The sequence below is a fragment of the Mirounga angustirostris genome, unplaced genomic scaffold (assembly GCF_029215605.1).
Source record: "Mirounga angustirostris isolate CCGP_5_RB_7025 unplaced genomic scaffold, mMirAng1.0.hap1 SCAF_1, whole genome shotgun sequence".
Taxonomy (NCBI): Eukaryota; Metazoa; Chordata; class Mammalia; order Carnivora; family Phocidae; genus Mirounga; species Mirounga angustirostris.
This window is the reverse complement of record NW_026991709.1, coordinates 92,409,734-92,423,965: the sequence shown is the minus strand read 5'-3', so window position 1 is coordinate 92,423,965 and position 14,232 is coordinate 92,409,734. Positions and strand designations below refer to the sequence as shown.

Here is a 14,232-nt window from a genome sequence, read left to right as displayed (position 1 = left end):
ATGTCTGAATCATTCTGGAGAATTCCATTCTTGGGGTAAATAAGTTGCCATCAAAAATGTGGAGGAACATATATTTGGGTCAGCTGTAACCACGTTTTCCCTTTCAAAGGAAATGTTTAGAAGACATTCTAGAATTTCTAGATACAACATGGCTCTACTCTGGAAAGATTTTTATGATTGGAAAATAAATTAAAACGAACATTTAAGAAAATGCACACATTCTGTAATCAACATTAGAACCCAAAATGTAGTATTACACGTAGAAAGAGCAGAATAAACTCAGCAATTACTGTTCTGGAGCCAAAAGAAATAGCACTGGCAAAGTCACAGGCAGGCAGAAGAGTAAAACAAATGGAAAATCATTGCATACTGGTACTAGTACACATTTAAATAACTCTCTATTAAAGAAAACAGCATATTTGACTTCAGAGACACAACAGGGAGCAGCATTTTTAGCCGTAGCAATAGGAGTTATGCAATTGGACATAATAGCAGTAACATCCTTACTCGTTATACTCTTTCAAAGATGTGTGTTCCTGAGGCCTAGAAGGGAAGAAACCCCTCCCATCATCCTTCTCTTGAGATCTTTGGTTGGACCCAAGTTGCTGGTTTCCCTGGGAAAACTCCTCCAGGATTATGAAACCACATGCGCTCCTTTAAGTCCATCAGACGGAACAGTGCAAACTGCCGCAGAAGCTAGGCCATGGGCTCAGCCCTAGATCATTTGTGTGTGGGGACCAGAGGACCGGCTGGGTGCTTGTCCAGCCTCCAAATAACACCCTGGCAGGCAGCAAGAGTGCAGTGAGTCACCAGAAAACAGAGGACCGGCTGGGTGCTTGTCCAGCCTCCAAATAACACCCTGGCAGGTAGCAAGAGTGCAGTGAGTCACCAGAAAACTCCAAAGAGTCAAGGTGCTCTTGCTTCCTCTCCTAAATACACAGAGGGCTTCCTTCATTCTTCTCTAAGATTTTATTTATGTATTTATTTGAGAGAGAGGGCGCATGCGCGAGCGCATGCATATGGGGCGGCAAAGGGGCAGAGGGGGAGGGAGAGGGAGGGGGAAAGAATCTCAAGCAGACTCTGCGCTGAGGCGGAGCCCCATGCGGGGCTCGATCACAGGACCCTGAGATCATGACCTGAGCAGAAACCAAGAGTCAGATGCTTAACCGACTAAGCCCCCCAGGCGCCCCTTCCCTCTTTCTCTTTAAGTATTAAGTAATGCCAGTCCCTAAACTAGAGGCCACATCTAGTAGGCCATGACTGCCTACTCTTAATTTCTGCACATATACCATATACATACATTCAACCCCACAGCAGTACAGTTTACACATACACAGATGCAAAAATACAATAACCCAGTACATTCTCAGTTATCTGGACCTTTGGATAATTGACGTTTAACCCTTTGAAAACACCCCTTCAAGGCCTCTAAGGGGACTGATGTTACTGTTTCTGAGAACTTCTATAAAAGCCACTCCCTCCTGCTCACCAGCTGTGAACCCCCTAGCTGCTTCTAAGCCCCACCACCTCTTTTCTCTTATTTCCCCGAGAGATTTTTCGCCCCCTCGCTTTTCCCATGCTTCTCACTTTCACATGAAAAGACAGGCCTTTTATAAGCATCACAGGCCAATCAGATGGCCAGCCAAGCAGGACGCTCTGTATAAGCTTTGGGTATTCAACTCTGCTCAGCTGTTTTCATCACTTACTGTTCAAGTGTTTTCTCTTCAGGGTTAGAAATACTTTCAGGCATTATTCTGGAAGCCCGAGGAGAAAAGGATGTTGATTTCTAGATCACCTAGCCTGGAGCAGTGTTCCAAGTTCATTTAAATCTACTGTTCTAGACACATTAATTTATAGTTGATATTTTTTAAATAGCATCACCATGAACTAAATTACAGCTGTCAAATCAATTTTGCATTCATTTCATTAATTCTAACTTAAGGAATACTGCAGAAATGGATACAAGCACTTGTGTTAATAAAATGAGCCAACGTTTGGCTGACAATTTATGATTTTACAAAGTATTTCAAAATTGAAGTCACTGAATAGTACTTACTGTCGCATGGTAGTTTCTGTACATGGGCATTTTTAGTAGCTTTGTCAAATAATCTTCCAGTTGTTTCTGTAACACAAATACATTAGATGAGAGATAACAGTGACAGTGATGTGATCATTATCCCATTTTACCTTCTGCAAACTTATTCAATTATTTATTCATATTATCACTGGACAAAGAATCTTGAATAGCATTAAGGAGTTATTTCCACAGTTCCCCTGAACCATTATTCAAATTGCTTCTCGCTATTTAACTTCTCATATGTTTAGGTCTTTTATAAGCTGCTGACAAGGCCCAAGCTGTATATTCCTTTAATCTTCCATAGTTGCTAGCACAGGACTTGCCCATCATACATGGTCTTAAGGCATTTGTTGACTTTATCAAAAACCTGAATTTCCTTAATTCTAACACTGAACTTACTGGTGGATATATTACAGTTTTTTTAACAGCTGCTCAGGGAAAAAAAAAAAGGGAGAGGTTAAAAAAAGGAGAGAGAGAGACTTTCTAGTAAATTGTACCCTGATTTCAAATATGTTCAAATGTGGGAGGGTAATGCCAATCATATTGACTATGATGATGTGTAGAAGCGCTAATTGTTAATGCCACAGCTTCTCATTTTCAACTGCATTCATGTAAGTGCAGACAGAAGCCCCAAACTGTAGAGTTTTATATATCCAGGTATCTTGGAAAATATTTATTCTAGATCCCTAAAAAGATTTTAAACAAGATGACAACTATACAAAGGAGAAATCAAATATCCCTTTGAGAACATAAAAGTTTCAGATTACAAAACAGAACTGACATTTACTTGTTAATTTTCTAGCAAAAAAACAATCTCCCACCCTGCGGCACCATATCACTGAGGTGAAGCACCTGCGCCTGAGGCTTCTGTCCTACCCCTCTCTGACCCTAATGGCTCGGGAATGAGACTTCACATATATTTAGGACAAGCTACTACAAAGCCTGGAACAAACAGATGGAAATATATGCTTTTGAAACAGTAGGTCTCAAAATCCTCAATGATGAGCTCAATCTTGACTCACAACGAGCCCAAAGAGGCTCTGGCTAGGAGGACAGCTTCTTCATAGAACACGCCTCCTCTCGTGGGAAATACAACCTCCCCAGGTCAGAATGGCTTGGGGAAGAAGGGCTGCTTAACAAGTTCCAGAGAAGCCAGCCTGGGTGAGGGATCATGGGGTGAGAACAGTTGCAACTAGGCGCCCCCTCAGGAGCCGCTATGTTTCTACAGAACTGCAAAATTATATTCCGAACAGCAGAAGACTGGAAGGACTTACCCTTCTACCAAAGAATTGCTCTTCTCTGATCATGTTTTCAGATGAACGGGGCAAACTTGGCATCTCTCGAGGCTCTTCTTTGACATTCTGTCTTCTAAACGTGTGCCTAAGACACCCACACAATGGAAACATTTATTAGATTATTCTTTGAATAATATTACTCTTGTAATATCTTTTGTAAAATGGCTTATTTTTAGAAAAGCCTATTTAATAGAAAATATCCACTGACAATGGACAAGTTAACCCATAACATTGATAAAATACTCTTTCCACCCAACTTGTATACTGGGATAACTTTATAATTAATTCTGAAACAGTTACCTTCTGGTGGGAATGGGGATTCGGATAAAAGCTTTGTACTTGAGCAGCTCTCTGTGAAATTCTTGAAAGTGTTTGAATTTCCTCTTAACTTGCCATTTAAATTCCCCATGTGTTAATTCAATAGTGTAAAGATTGATACTTGGTACCTACAGTGATCAAGAAAAATGATTGCTATTTTAGAGAACAACAAAAATTCTAAAATCTCTCCACGAACAATAGCGAATTAATAAGTAACTTAAATCCAGCCTATATATTTTGGGTAAGTACTTAGGTAAAATGTTTTCTAAAACTACTGATTACAGAAATAGCATACCCTTAGATGTTCACCTCATAATATACATAAAGACAAACTCTGAATCGCACCGAAGACAAACTCCCACAAACCATATTGCTCCAAATACACACACACACACACACACAGAGAACCCTGAAACAAGAAACAAGGTAAAGGAGACAATGAGTGAAGACCCTAATTAGTCATCAGCAGTCATTTTGCTTGTCCAAAAGTATAAGCAGTGAACAGACAACTGAAGGGGGGTGAGAGGAAAGCTGGAGGAAATGGATTCCAGGAACAGGATAAGATCTTAACCCACTTCTTGCCCTTCACAAATGACATTAAATGCCTTCTCCTCCTGAAACATATTCCAAGGTCTATCCTTGTCTACAACATCTCCCTGCCCTGAAACACCAGTAGTGACCAGCAAGGTATAGGACAATTAGAGCGAAAGAAGCAAAGGTTTTCCTACACACAAAATACTCTTCCCAATTACTTAACTAAAATGAATCCCCATTTAAAATTTTAAAAATATTCCTTATTAAAATGCAAATATATTGACTAGTGAATTATTTCACAATCAGAAAAACTACCAGACCTGGGGGACAGTTTTGATACAGTACAAAGTATCAAGAAACTGAGGGATGTTTATAAAAGCAGAGAAGCAAGGCATCTGGGTGGTTCAGTCAGTTAAGCGTCTGCCTTTGGCTCAGGTCATGATCCCAGGGTCCTGGGATCAAGTCCCATGTCAGGCTCCCTGCTCAGCAGGGAGTCTGCTTCTCCCTCTGCCCCTCCCCCCTGCTCATGTTAGCTCGCTCTCCCTCTCGCAAAAATAAATAAATAAAAATCTTAAAAAAATACAAAATAAAAATAAAAAAATAAAGCAGAGGAGCAAAAGAGATCTTGAGGGAAGGTCCACGAGTTGGGCGGGGAGGGGGAGTAGGGGGATGGGCAGGGCATTGGGCACTCTGGAACACCTAGAGGACACTGGCCTCTGCTGGGAAGTTTAGGCACCAAAGGTGTTGGGAGTAGGAGAAAGTAAATGTCTCTTTCTCTGCTAGCTTATCCAGGCTCTGGTGTCCGCAACCCCATGCGTGATTCCTGGCCCACTGCCATTCATTACTGATGTTTGGCACACTCTGCAAACTTCTAAAGCGTGACTGCTCTGTGTAGATGTAGTATATAAAACAGGAGCACGAGAATCAATGCAACTTGTGCTCTTAAGTCTGGAATCCAACCATATCACTGGTAGATATTCAAATCTAGCATTTGCTTTGCCTCTAGTTAGGATTCGTGACAGTTACTACCACTGGAAGTTGAAAAACACCAGTTCTGGGGTTCAGTATTATATGCTGCCTTTTACTTTGACCAACATGACAGGCATCATCCTCCATCATGTTTCATACAGAAGAATTCAGGAAAACCTCATAGAGTGGCCAGAAATGTTGCATTCAAGTGAAAAACACTCAATTTAAGATGAGCCAAATAAATAAGAAAAATTATACAATTTAGGCAAGTGGCTACATTTCCTAGGATTATACTTCCCATCCTGTGAAAACTGAATACTTAGAAAATACTGCAATTGCCAAGTTTTATCCCTCACATATAAACCCCAAATTTCGTACACTAAACTTCTTAGCAATTGTGAGGCAGTGTGGTACCATGAAAACAGGCTAGCTCAGCCTTTTTGAAGCTTTTAAAGGTCTGAAACCCTGTGGTGCAGCCTACCAGCTGTGAAACTTCAGCCAGGTATCACTTCCATCAGACAACATCCCAGCAAAATTATGGGGATTCTTTGGAATTGGAATAATATGAGGAGTTTTCATAAAGGACCTGCTTATGAAGACATGATGGGGTAAGGAAACCATAAAGGAAGGACAGTAACCTGGGATTCTAAAGGCATCCCCAGTCCTGAAGGGACAAGAGGCAGGACCAGGTACTGGAACAAGGAGGAGAGAACCATGTAAAGATGGCTGCCTTGGGGGAAGGGGTGCCATTGCTCAAGGGACATAGCCAGCCCAAGGTGACCCCCATCTCCTATCTGGGCTCTCCACTCTCTGAGCCCTACCAGAGGACAACAGCGGAGAGCCCTGAGGGGCAGAGCACAGAGTGGAGAAGGGTGGGAGGTGACAGAGGGGGCAAATGGAAATCTCCAGGCTGAGAGGACCCTAATAACATCTGCCTCATTGGGCTGTCATGCAAACAAGGAGAGAAGTGCCTTGCCTTGAGCTGGCACAGAGAATGTATTCAGTAATTAGAAAAAGTATATTTTTATTTACCTGGAATCACATTTAAACCGCATGAATTTAGTTCGTATTTCTCAGTAAACTAAACACTAAGGAGGATAAAGATGATCCTTAGCTTTCTCATACAGACTAAGATTAAACAGAACTAAACCAAACTCACTCGACTAACAGAAAAGTACAAGCAAAGAGAAGGCCCTGGGTTGGGGACTTGAATATTTATCTTCGTGAATAACTTCAGGAGACACCTCATGTTAAGGGCCAAGGGCAGGCCGCTTTGGCATGAAGATGACAAAAAAAAAAGCAATCAAAACCCAGCAGATCCTGGAAAAGCTCTTTATCTCCCCACCTCGACTGCCTAGAAAGAATTTAGCTAGAGGACCTGCTCCAGGAAGAAAGCTCTCAGCACAGATGACTACATTATACTATGAACTAGGTGAGGTAGACAGGGAGGAACTAGCAAGGCCTGTCTGATCAAATTCCTCCATGTCTCCTTGTTTCCAAGCGGCCCAGCAAACATTTGTTTACCAGACATTTGCTCTTTGTCAACTCCCTGTGAACTGCATTCCTTCCCTTTGAAGTTCCAGACCCCTACCCAATTCTCTGTAGTTCGGAATGACATACATACCTCATTTTGCCTGTCTTTGGAATTTCCATGTCTGTGTGGGTTTCCCATACATACAAAATTAAATTTGATTTTCTCCTGTTAATCTGTCTCATGTCAATTTGAGTCTTCATCTGGCTAGAAGGGCCTTTGAAAGGGACAGGAAGTTCTTGCTCCCCAATAATATAATATGCAATATTCTTGTATAATACTATGTGTTATTATTATTATTAAATTCCCATAACAAACCTATATGGCAGGCACCGTTACAGCCATTATTCACATTAGGAAATTGAGAAACAGAAAGATTAAGTAATTTGCTGGAGATCACAAAGCAAAGACAGGACTTAAACCATGCAGCCTGGCTCTGGAGTCTGGGCATTTAATCCTCCGAGCATGCTTATCCCCTCTCAGTCTAAAAGCTGGGAGGTCGGGGCGCCTGGGTGGCTCAGTCGGTTAAGCAACTGCCTTCGGCTCAGGTCATGATCCTGGAGTCCCGGGATCGAGTCCCGCATCGGGCTCCCTGCTTGGCAGGGAGTCTGCTTCTCCCTCTGACCCTCCTCCTCTCATGCTCTCTGTCTCTCATTCTCTCTCTCTCAAATAAATAAATAAAATCTTTAAAAATAAAATAAAAAAAAAAAAGCTGGGAGGCACAATAAGAAAGCAAAGGTCATCTCAGAGACATTTCTGGGTAGGCTGTGCTCAGTGGTGTATCAGGGAGGTATAGACTCATCTCCCTGATGAGCCTACAGGAAAGGCTGCACACAAAGGCGGGTGTAAACCAGGAGCCAAGATACGCAGGCAAGCACAGGTAGATCAGGACAGACCACTAAGCAAAACTACGAGGACCAAGGTAGCACGTGCCCTCCTGCAAAAGACCGGGAGGAAAGGCGGGCGTTGGGAACCAGCCTCTGGAGAAAGGTTCTTCTACCCTTCCCCTGAGGCAGGAGCCAAGGTGGCCTTCCTCTGCGGGGACCAGAGCTTAACCTAGGGGGACAAAGGCCACCAGCCTGCAGCAATGTCCTCTACTTATCACACTTGACCTCTGTGATACACGGTCAGTAACAGAACAAAGGCAGCCGCGTAACAGCCACTAGCCCAATGCGTTTCAAACAGGGATGCTTGGGAAGACACCTTTCCAGGACTCAAAGAGAAAAACCTGTGAACAGGGCCAAAAGGGCCGGTACTAGGAACAAACCAGAGTGGCAGAGGATGCAGGCAGAATTCGCTCAGCAGGGCTTCCAGGTAGTGACACGGGCCAGTCCAGCATCCTGGCCTTGTTTTCTTTCAAGAGCCAGGTGGCATCATGATTTTCATGCTAAACAAACATTAGGAAAGCTAAGCTTTTCCCTGGCTTACATGTGGCATTGGCATTCTAGGTGCAATGGCTATGCCCCAGGAGCCCACATTAAACAGAAAACTGGGGAGAGAGGAGGCCTACGAGAAGTACTCGGCAATTTATTAAACTTATAAATTGCCTTAGGTACCTATTTTTTTTTTTAAAGGCATTTTCCAGAACGAGGAAAGAGGCATACGAGAATAAAGACTAAATGGAAAGCAAAAACTTGAGAGACAGTGAGGACTTAGAAGTGATTTAAAAAAAATAAATAGATCTAAAAACATAGTCTTAGCTATGAGGAAGGAAAATGGAAGTCAGTGTGCTGACTTGTATACAATGACTAACACAAGGTGAATCCATAAACATTCTGACCCTTGTTGTAGATGTAAAGCGTTCCACGTCCAGGACTTGGGCTTTTATTGGACAGCCAGAGAGATACGTCTGTATGTTAGGCTCCTTAAATCCTTGAGTCTTATAAATAGCCGAGAATGGAATACATGCTAAAAAACAAACAAGTAGATAACGTTATTGTAGGAATACAGTGACATTGCAAGAATACACGATATTAGCCTAACTTGCCTCTTTTATGGGCATGTGCCCAAGAATCATAACCTGCTACAACAAGCACACAGCTAATGAAGCAGTCTCAGCCCCGGGTAAGGACATCCACAGGAAGATCAATCATTTGCTGGTTATTTCAAATCTACGCTCTGCCAAGCAACCCCGATCAACTCTGTCCTTGCTCAGATCATCAGTCTTTACCTTCCTGTGTCTTGGGATCGCTGGGAGACACATCATAATCCACCTCCTCTCCCTCAAAGTGCAGCTCCCGCGTGTCCAGATTTTCTATCAAATTACTCATGTCAGCAGCGATTTTCTGCAGTGCAGAGGTATTTACTCTTGGCTCATTTTTCAGGGACATGTTGGCTTCCGACGGGGTAAGAGCAAAGGGGCTGGGGGAAAAAAAGGGAGGTTACAAGGACTTCATATTTCGAATGAACCCAAGCTTATTCTACAATATGATTCCAGGCTTAGAGACAGCATATGGAAACAAGTCAGCTAGCTCTGTGTGAGCCCCAGTTATCTCAAACAACCTTTTCATTTATTTTCCTGTTTAACATTTAAAGGATTCCTAGCTTGTAAATTAAATTGGAGTGAGATCCTTAATCACAAGCAAGTAAGAAAGAGAAGCACTATATTGAATAAATGCCAACATATCTTTCATCCAATTTCATTAACTTGGATAAATGAGGAGAGACTCCAGGGAGGCTGGTTTGGCAATGGTGGTTCAGAGAAAAGGAATGGATTCTTAATTCTAACAAATACACGGAAAAAATGTCATGTAAAATTAAGCAACTTTTAAATATTTTCTAAAGAAAATTGAGGGTATTTTACAATAATTTCAATAAGCTGATTTAAAGTATTTTCATGACAGCATAACCTTTCTACACTTCCTCTGTAGGTGATAACCCAAGCAAAGTATATATACCATCTTTTTGAAATAGGAGGTTTGGGCCACGACTATACATGAGTTATAATAATGTACGTGTCTTGAAAGGTAATTGATGAGCATGCCTCTTCTGAAAGGTACTGGAGGTGCTCAAATTGTACTTCTCTGCTTTTTTAAGAAAACCGATTCTATCTCATTTCGACATTTAATAACACAAGTCATTGCACACCAGTACCCAGGGAAGAAGAGTTCATATAGATTTTATTTTTCCTTTAAAATACGGAGATTTACGCCTTGAGTGCTGTCATCAAAGTTGGATGAAAAATTCCTCTTGCTGGAAATAATCGCTCTGTTACCACCAGGCCCTAAAATGGCAGGATGTTCATACGAGCAACTCCACCACACATGTTCATTTATTACTGCACATCACAAACATTTACGGAGCGTCTGCCACTCACTCATTGTGAGATGTCATGAGTAAATACGTAAAGATGAATAAGGCCGGTCCCTGTGATTAAGGGGCTCCTGACCCGGGTACATGACCCCAAGTTCATTCTTGGCCTCCTCCAAGGTCTTTAGCCTTCCTGAGAAGGGCATGTGCTGAGTGGAAGACCCTCAGCCAGGTTCTCTCCTACCGGAATGATCAAGAATCTGGGGGAGGGGGATCAAGGGGGAGGGCACTGTGGGCGATGCTAAAAGTCTTGACCAAACTTGGACGGCCCTTATGGTAATTCATCAAGTCTCTGAAACCTGTACTGCCGTATCTGGTAGAAAGAGATCTTGTCTGGAAATTCAAAAGACTGGGGTAGAGGAATGTGGTTCTGGTTTGCCCAGATATATATATAATTAATATAACAAAGTTCTCTGTGAACTACATAACTGATCATGTTTCTTTCTCCATGTTGGCTGTAAGGACGCATGGAGCCACATCGGTGGCCTACTATTAGCAAAACAGAGGTCTATCCTTGCCTACATTGCTTTCCTTTCACCTTTCTTTCCCACTTCTAATTTATATTATAATAACAGTTCACGTATATTGATTGCTTCGTATGCACTTGGCTTGGTGATAGTTCTTTATATACATTAGCATGTTTATCATCAATAATAAATCTATGAAGCTTTGTTATTTTTACTGAAGAGGACAAGAGCTTATCATCCCCTCTTTACAGATAAAAATACTGAGGCATAGAGAGATTAGGTAATTTGATGAATACCTTGGACAGTGTGTCCAAGGTCATGGAGCTTATAAGTAGTGAAGAAGGGATTTAAAACCAGGTCTCTCTGACCCAAGACCTGATGTTCTCAACCACAGTCTTTATCTTCCTGTATATTTTTGGTAGATACGTAAGTGTCCCTGCAATAGATGGAAGTTTTAGTAAACAAAGTGCCCTTGGACAAGACTCACATGGAAAGAACAGGAAGTGACTTCCTCTTGAAGCTCAGCACCTCGGGATGGAGCCATTTACACTCTCAGGGCCTTGGTTACTCCTCTATAACCTAAGGAGGTGGAGCATTTCATCTCTAGGGTCCCTTTAACACTAGAACCCCAACTGTAGATAAAAAATGCTGTATATTGTTCAGCTTCCCCATATAAGTAATTACTTTAACCCAAGAAATTAACCCAAGTATTTTTCGTATGAATACGAGAAGCAGGGGGCAGATGTTTTCCAACCTGGATAATTTAATGAAGGTCTGTTCAGCTTCCATTGAGGAGCTTGTTGCCTCTGGTCACAATTAAAATATTTGTTTCCTTCCCTCTCAACTCAACAAACACTTATTAGATGCCACCCATGAATCAGGTTTTGCTTTATTTAAAATACAAGGTAATGAAAAACTTAAGAGGAAATGAGACAAGGAAAAACAAGTAAGAAATTACATCATATCATTGCTACTCATGAATCTGTAAAGCCCTTGGGTATTTTCTATTGATTGAACTGTCTTATGGTTAACTCTGCCAACTTCCTTAGCCTAGCAAAGGAAAACAAGAGTTACTCCAATGACTTTCCTTTTGGACAGAATGTCAGTGTTAAAATGCATGTTAAAGTTAAGATCTACAGAGATCAGAATGACTATATACTGCAAGAAAACTGGAATAAATAGAACAGAGTCACTGGATCAAGCTAAAATAAAAATCCTTTTTCAGATAGAAAGAAAAGAAGCATATAAACTTGTGAAAAATTTAAGAGAAATAGGAATCCTCTTATCATTTATACTCAAGTGTTTATTTTGTGCTAATAAATAAACACAACTTTAGCACAGTTATGTTATTTCATACTCACAATGATACCACCTGGTATTTATGATTATTCTGAAAGACTTAGCTAAGTAACTTGTCTGAGGTCACTCAACTTGTGTCAGTGTTGAGTTTACTTATAGAGCAGCAGATTTGTTTGGCTCTGAAATCTCATGGACTTGCTTAAAGAGGTTCATAATTATTGATTTTATTTAATGGGTTGAATGTCTATAAACTAATCTTTTCTATAAAGCTTATGTTTCATAACAGCACAAGGCATTATCTACTTCAATCCCTATACCTTAAAAGGGATCCTACTAGCCCTATAGTCATTATAACTGTAGAAACAACATATCCCGACAGCCTCCTACATTTATTTTTAGCCTTTTATTTGTCTGGTTCATAATATTTTATAAGATTGCATGGAGTTTCAGTGGACCCTAAGGGTTTGAAGATTTTTTCAAGCTTTTGTGAAGACTCTACCATTTAATCATGGAAAATGAACCAAATTGTCCACATTACTGCCTTCACGTATGTCCATGGTTGCTTTGTGTTGACATTTTATCCATCGATTGTATTGCTGGTTTCATTCTTGAATATCAAACTTGTAAGGCCATCTACACTCGTATGTTGTCAAATCTTAATTTATTAACCTATGTTTTCTTTTATCTAAATTAATCTATACTGGTGGGTGAACAGCTGCCCAGTTACAGCCTATCTTAACCAGCAATGGGATAAGGCCTTCAGGGTTTACACTTGAGATAAAGTAATTGATTTTGTTATCTCCTTATAAAATTATACTGCAAGATCATTATCTCTCTTGGTACCAAGTAGAGATGGTGCCCATGGATGATAACAGCAGCTGTGTTTTATTTCTGTTTGCATCTCTATCTGGGAAGTAAATGGGGTCGATTTTTTTTTCTTCCTGGTATTGAATACTAGAATTATAATTTTTTGCAGGGAACATTTTTAAATCATCTCCTGTTATTCAGTGGTGAAATCAGAGAACTCTAGAGTTTTCTTCTAATCTTAATGTTCAACATGACTGGGAAGTAGAACATCAAAGGAAGCAGACATTTTCCTTTCAGATAGTACATAAACAATGTCTACGCCAAAATACAATAATATTACAACTATTAATGTTAAAATAAATATTAATATTAGTTAATATTTGCTGAGTATATACTATATGCCAGGCATTATTCAAAAAGATTAATTGCACAATCTCATTGAATCTCACAACAACATTAGGAGCTGGGCCCTATTGTTATCCCCCCCCCTTTTTTATTCAGAGAAAGAGAGAGCATGGGGTGGAAGGCAGGGGGAAAGGGAGAGAGTCTTAAGCAGACTCCACGCTCAGTGCAGAGCCCGACCCAGGGCTTGATCTCATGACCCTGAGATCACGACCTGAGCCAAAATCAAGAGTCGGATATTTAACTAACCAAGCCACCCAGGCACCCCTGTTAACCCCATTTTTAAGATAAGAAGCTTAGAGAGGATGGGCAACTCTCCCAGAGCCTGTGGCTAGGAAGTGATTACAGCTGGACTCAACCCTGGTGGATCTGACTCCAAAGTCCAGCTATTTAACCACCCAAGAAGTGGTACTGGGGGTGGCAGGAGGGAGAGACACTGAAGACTTTTACTCTTTACTTAACATACTCATAGGATAAAACAATTCAAAAAGGAACAACATAACAAAAAATCTCAGCATTCATTCTGTGAAGATAACTGACTGACTTCTTGCTTCCCTTTCTAACATAACATGCAAAGTTCTCCCCTATTTTTTAATACATTATTTGTGCTTGCCAAGAAAAATAAATGCAATGTATTTCCAAACCAAAAATCATAGCATAATGTTTGGATGTGAAATGAATTATAATTAGATCATTTAAAACCAAACTGTGTCATGGGGATTTCTTGTTTTCCCATTTTTCATTATGATGAAATTAATTGGTGGACCCATACTGTATAACTTCCCAAAACACATTATTATATAGCAGTGATTTGTACAGAACTGACTTGATGTTCCCTGCAATGCAAACATCACAAATGTGGACTCAGTACTAAACTCAATCGCTAGTGACATAGTAAACCTCGAATAAATATTTTTTGAGTTGAGCTGACTTTGAATAAAGTAAATGATATTATCATAGTTTACATTCCAGATGATATATTTTGAGAAAATAACACATCAAAAAAAGGAAAAAAGACTCTTGGTGTTTACTTGGATCTTTGATTTTTTTTTTTTTTTTTTTTTTAGAAAAAGAACACGAGTTCCACAAATATCAATGGAGGGCTTATTATGCACCTTGGGCATACAATTAAATGTCAGCGGTGGAGGGGACAGGCCGGATGACCAAGGTTGTTCTACTGTTATTATCAGTGTAACCTGGGCAACCTCCAGGGTTTCAGCAACC

The 14,232-nt window shown here is 40.6% G+C and overlaps 1 protein-coding gene across 10 annotated transcripts in view; it reads right to left on the bottom strand.

Moving 5' to 3' along the window:
• PLD1 (phospholipase D1) overlaps positions 1-14,232 on the bottom strand; it is a 192,261-nt gene that overhangs the window by 117,904 nt on the left and 60,125 nt on the right. For all 10 annotated transcript variants that reach the window (XM_064585334.1, XM_064585317.1, XM_064585348.1 and 7 more), the window contains 5 exons: positions 8,895-9,085; positions 8,505-8,632; positions 3,673-3,818; positions 3,352-3,457; positions 2,057-2,122 (listed from right to left, as the gene is read on the bottom strand). In XM_064585334.1, the coding sequence (XP_064441404.1) occupies positions 2,057-2,122; positions 3,352-3,457; positions 3,673-3,818; positions 8,505-8,632; positions 8,895-9,085 (637 nt within the window). The remainder of the gene's footprint in view (positions 1-2,056; positions 2,123-3,351; positions 3,458-3,672; positions 3,819-8,504; positions 8,633-8,894; positions 9,086-14,232) is intronic.